Here is a 6,000-nt window from a genome sequence, read left to right on the forward strand (position 1 = left end):
ACCAGTCACTGAGCAGCGGTTTCCAAAGCACTTTCAAAAGTTCTTCTGTCAGAAAATGTTTCTAATCAAAGGGCTACCACATTATATCCATCCATTTTATCTTTTTCCATGACTTGAAATGCTGCAAGAATGACAGAAATGCAGTTTATGTACAAAGCAGTGGTTTGCGCTGATGCCCTGGTTTCTGCGTTTCCTGCTTTCCAGGGGGGACAGCTTCGTTTAAGTGTGCAATGGCCTCAGTGAGAGGAACAGCTGAATCACTCGGAGTGACTAGGGAAGGCTCCCAGACGCCTGGCTCCGGCGATAATTACAAAACGCACGTCCATCTGCCGCTCTGGCACAGACGGGGTGGGCGGGAGGGGTGGAAGCTCAAAGCCACAGGGCCCAGGAGGGATGGAGGGATGAGAGCTCAGAGTAGACTGTGGCCACTGTCAAGTGTGTTGTGCCCTCTGACAGTGCCACATGGCTGAGACTGCGGAGCGAGGAAGGGCCTTCTGTTTTCATGGCGGTTGCCAGGTCCCCTCTGAGGCTGGCTTTGGCTTCTTTCATTCTTAGAAATCTCTCGAAAGTCAGGTGGCTGCATGTTATATAAAGTCAGGTTTCCAAGGTCACTGGCAATGTTTGTTCTCTTCTCTGTTGGTTCTTTGATCTCTCTCTCTCTCTCTCTCTCTCACACACACACACACACACACACACACACACGCACGCACGCACGCACGCCCGCGCGCCCGAGAACAAGCATCTTAGGCTCTGCTCTTCCCCAAATGCTTCTCATCTTCCCTAACTTCCCCAGGTTTTTCTTTTTAGCTTTTCTTTGCCAGGAATGCCCACTTCCTCACTTGTGTCTCTGTGAGGTCTGCATGTGTGCCATGCCCTCGACTCCCAGACCTCCTCCAAACTGCCTTCATTTTGTTAATTCAGGTCGTAACTCAGATGCAAGTTCTTCAAAGGGGCAGCCCTTCTCTGACCAAATGAGGGTCCCTAACCCAAGTCTGAGTGATCTATTTTGGAAATAAATGAGAAGTGTTGTTACTTATATAAAGTGTTCTTGAGTAATAGGAACGAAAAGCCATCAATCAGTATTTTTGATGAGACATCCTTGAATTTTCTTTGTGAATCATCAGTAATCAATAAAATCTTTCTGTTGTAGGTGGTATTGTCAAGTTTCTATCTGGGTAATAAATATCTATCTTGATATTTTTTAACTTAGTTGAGCACCTCATTATGCAAATTTAATGAACAGTTTACATATGCACAAGACTATATTAAGTTATAGATATATAAATTATGTTAATATAAATTTTAAAATGAGGCTTTCATTAAGGTTAACATATCGTAAAATGAGTGATTAACTTTTTAATCCCTGAGGTTTATACACATCATAATTAATGTTTTGAGGAAATTTGATTTAAATTACCAAATTACTCTTGTCTTAAAGAGTAAAGTTCTGTAGTTTAGGTTATATTATTCCTTGTATGATTTTAGTCTTTATTTTTATAATGATCTTTATGAAAAATATTATTAAAATAGTGCAGAAAAAATCACTAGACTTACTACTAAGAAAAATGACAGGGTTTGTAATTTTGACTTTCGCTTTAAAAAAAGACAGAGGAGAGAAGTCTGCACTCAAATGCTGGACCTTCTCACGGCATTCAGCAGCGTAACAGATTCCACAACCTACGAAATTGAAATTGTATGGTCAGCAGAGTACATACTGTTTAAATCACGTATTGTGTGGTAAAGGGGCAATAGGAAATGTATTTAACTTTTCAAAATGGAAACTGACTAAAAGTGGGAAAATTTTATCCTAGAAAACTCTTTAAGTTATATAATGTTCAGAGACATAAAATAGGGGCTCCTTTTATTCACACAGATTTCATTCTGTCCAAGTTCAAAAATAGAGGTGATTAAAATGATTTGTCCTTTGACTCACTTCTGGATTGCTCTCCAAAGGGAATAATCCAAACTGTAGGCAAAGACTAATGCACAAAGATGTTAATTGTGGCATTGTTTATGATTTCAAAAAGCTAGGAACCAACCAAATATCCATTGATGGGGTAAGTAAGCAGGTTGTAGAAAATTCATACAATAAAGGGTTGTATAACCATTAAAATTAATTTTTAGAAAGACAATTTAATATTGTCAGGAAAAGCTTTGGCAGGATGCTAAGTGGGAAAAAAGGATGGTATGATCTTAGTTAAGTAAAAGACATTTTCCATAGAAGAAAATATGTTAATAGTGGTTGTATCTGAGGAGTAATTGTTGCTGGTTCGTGTTTTCCCAGTTTTCTGGGGAAAATTCTTGTTATCTTTATAATAGAAAAGCATTTTTTAAAAAAGGAAATAGAGGTATCTAATAAAACATGAAATATCCAGGCTCGTGTGTCTCGAGATTAGTTGTGTCTCATCGGGGCAGGAGCTTGGGACCAGGAGGTTGTCTGAGGGCCATTTGGCAGAGTCCGTCCGTGATGGGGAGGAGAGTCCTGAGTGTTTTTGCTCAGTCCTGCCACTCCCCAGCTGTCACTTGCTGACCAGAACGTCTGACTGGCTGTCAGCTTCCTCTTTGACAAATACTAAACAGGAAGATGAAGTAATTATTATCTAAGAAATGTGACTTATTTGGTAGCCAAATATGTTTGTGTGTGTGTGAGCACAAATGATGGGTTTTATTTCATTGCAAGTGATGCAACCTATGGGCACATTTTTTTTCTTTTCCAAGTTCTTTAACTGCTGAAATTGCCCTTAAAGAGATCACAAACATTGTAAAATGTGTTTCGTCACTAATTTATTAAGTTTTCCTGTCAGTTGATATCATATATTTTAAAACATATGATGATATAAACCGAAAGCTGTTCTAGATTGTTCTTCAGTCTTTGTTTGAATCACAGAATTGTTTTAGTGGTCTCCCCCAGCATTACCTTGTAAGTGAAATTAGAACACATAGAAAATATAGAGCACATCACATACAGTAAGTATTCTTAAAATTTTTACTTTAGGTGTGTTTTTAATGTACTGGATTGTAAATGTTAAATGTGGTATTTTTTTTTAAATTATGATTTGCGGTAAAAAAAAAAAAAGCCAGACTCTTATTGTGGTCTAGACCAGTGGCTCTCAGTAAGATCCCAGGACCAGCACCAGGCATCACCTGGGAGCTTGTGAGGAATGCCGACTCTCAGGCCCCCCAGACCCGCTGAATCGGACACTCTGGGGGTGGGCCCCGCCTTCTGGGCTCTCATAGGCCCCCTGGTGATCCTGGGGCATGCTCCAATTCAAGAAGCACTGGTCTAGCCTTGCTGCCCAGGTGCGGTGCGGAGACTAACAGTTGCAGCGCCTGGCAGCTGGCTGGAAAAGCAGAATCTGAAGTCCCATCTGAGACCTAGTAAATCAGAACTGACAGGTGTCCCAGGTGATGTGTATGCTCGTATTGAAGGTTTATTAAAGGTTTAGAAGCTTTGATCTAAACTACATATGCCTGCAGGGACCAAGTAGGCAATGCCAGTGAATGCAGGTAGCTGGTTTTCTTCCTCAAGACTACAAACTGTCCCTGAGTCACGAAGGTCCGACTTACGATTTTTTACTTTATGGTGCGAAAGTGATTGTTAGTAGAGACTGTACTTCGAATTTTGATGTTCTCCTGCCTAGCGATATGCAGAACCACACCTCTCGCGACGCCAGGCAGCGGCTGCGAGATGACTTTGCCCAGCTGTAGCTAATGTAAGTGTTCTGAGCACATGTAAGGTGGGCCAGGCTAAGCTACGACCTTCTTTCTGTAGGTTAGGTGTATTCAGTGCATTTTGACCCACAACATTTTCCACATAAACCCATCATATGTCAAACAGCTTCTGTGTAGCAGTTAGAAGGAACAGTGGTGTAAAATTTAAGCACTCTTCGTTTGTTTAGAAATTGCCTGTATTGTACCAGTTGGGGTTCATATATCCCTACAAACTCACCAACTAAGGTTAACTTCACTTGCCATCAATTACTTGAGGCAGACTTTAAACCCCAATTTTGATAGAGCGACCCCTTCATGTTAACTTCTTCTGATCTCTTTTAGGAATTTATCAAGGAGCTGCTCTCTCGGATAAGAGGCATGAGGAAACTGAGTCCCCCACAGAAGAAGTCTGTTTAATTCTGGCACAGGGTGGATCTTGCCTGGAGACCAAGGCAGGGTCCTGGGATTTGAACTTCAAGAGGACTTTTGTTAAAGCAAAATTGTCCTTATGAGAAACTTTTATTTTGCGGGGGGAGGGATGCATATCTATTAGACACTTATTCAAGAGCGTTCCTTTTTTGTTTTTAAAGGTTTTATCAGCATACTATTTTATTAGTAAAGATATCACGACTCTGGTTTCAGCCCAATGAGGGATTATCAAACCAGGCAGGCATCCAAGAATGGACTGGGCCAGGCAGTATTTTCTTCGAGAAATCTGATGTTTAGGACCTAACTATACAGGGATGATGGTTTTTTTTTTTTTTTACAACTAGTTTCATAATCCTTTTATCTTAAGTTGTACATTTGACTCAGATGTCAAATTTCTCATACTTGTATATATATTAATATATATCTACACACAACAGAGTCCCAATGTAGATGTGAGTTTTATTTCACATTGATGAAATAACCTTGTGGTTGTCCTTTAACTAGAGGTCACAGCACATGTATTTTCAAGAGGCCACTAGATAGTCTTCATGTGAGTGCTGTTGACCTCCAACATCCACTTTATGCACCAAAGTGAAAGAATTCAGCGTATCCGTTATTTGAATGAATTACACTACAGAAATGTTGAGTTGGTCAAGGGCTTAATTTATGGACTTTATATTATTTTATTAATTGGGATGCTTTGCCAGGTCTTGTGCTTATTGCCTCGTTTGTGGTATTTTCAAGTTTTACGAACCCTTCACTTGAAGAACGACTGGGATTTCTAGAGAAGGGCCCATGCCATCTGAGCAGTGTTTTGCAGAGGAAAATGGAAGCGCTGTGTAGCAACTCATTCTCTGCTTTCAACAAAGTACTGTGTATTGATCTCTCTCCATGAAAGCAGGTCCTAAGGAAGTCAGCAGATTATGCATCTTCCTTCTTAGAGGTAGGTTCTGGTCACTTCTGTGCCTGGGCAGCACCTGACCCGAGGAGGTGAACCGAGTGGAGAGCAGGTGGAGAGGTGGGAAAGCTTCACCTTCTCTCAGGAGAGTTGATAGCGGTGCGCATGCTGGTTGGGAAACGTGGTGGAGGTTGCATTTCCGGTTTCCCTCAGCAGCATATGGTGAGGACTGGCTCCTGGCCCTAATTTTGCACCTCGAGCCTCTTGCTTGGAGCTAGCCTGGGGTGCCTGCCCTACCCCTCTCAGTCATACACCAGCTCCTTGAGGGAGGCTCAACCTTCAGACGGACGTGGGTGGGGTGAAAGGTCAGAGCAGAAACTCTTCCTTCCCTCCAGGAGGCCCTGCTGCCTCCCCACGGAAACCCCTCCTGCAGTGAGACGTGTCTAGGAGGCCCTGTGAGAGCACAAGGGTCAGGCATTGTCTATCAAGGGTGCTCTGAACATATTTTATTTTTTAAAAGAACTATGTTTGTGGATTTTATGTATACTGGCAAGCTTTTGAAAATGTATTTAATTTTGTAATGTTTACCAATGATTTCTCTACAAGCTATTTACTCAAATAAATGGAGCTGCTTACAACTCTGCTCACATGTTTGCCTTGCAAAATACATTCATGTGCTGATTTTACTTGATCAGGCGCTTTGCAGGGGAGGGTCCCACGCTGCTCTGTGTAGCTTTGCCTTTTCAGGCATTGGGTCCTGGCCCTCCCCTGATGAAAGCAAACGAGCTGGAACACACCCCTGAGCCGAGAAGGAGACAGAAGATGAGCTCTGTGCGCGTGGTCCCGCCCCCCCCCCCCCCGTCTATTCCAGCCCTCCCCTGGGCCGTGCCCCTTTCCTTTAATTAACACCCCCCCCTTACCCATCTGATATAAATCCTCAAGATTTCAGAATTAATCAGGTA

General features: G+C 42.1%; 1 protein-coding gene across 1 annotated transcript in view; it reads left to right on the forward strand.

The window, feature by feature from the left end:
• PPP1R14C (protein phosphatase 1 regulatory inhibitor subunit 14C) overlaps positions 1 to 5,667 on the forward strand; it is a 67,804-nt gene extending 62,137 nt beyond the window's left edge. The window contains exon 4 of the mRNA XM_054570109.1: positions 4,054 to 5,667. Coding sequence (XP_054426084.1) covers positions 4,054 to 4,128 — 75 coding nt within the window. The 3' untranslated portion in view covers positions 4,129 to 5,667. The remainder of the gene's footprint in view (positions 1 to 4,053) is intronic.
• The last annotated feature ends 333 nt before the right edge of the window (positions 5,668 to 6,000 follow it).

This window comes from Pteronotus mesoamericanus, unplaced genomic scaffold, assembly GCF_021234165.1.
Source record: "Pteronotus mesoamericanus isolate MK-2021 breed Mesoamerican mustached bat unplaced genomic scaffold, CSHL_Meso_final contig_20, whole genome shotgun sequence".
NCBI classification, from domain to species: Eukaryota; Metazoa; Chordata; class Mammalia; order Chiroptera; family Mormoopidae; genus Pteronotus; species Pteronotus mesoamericanus.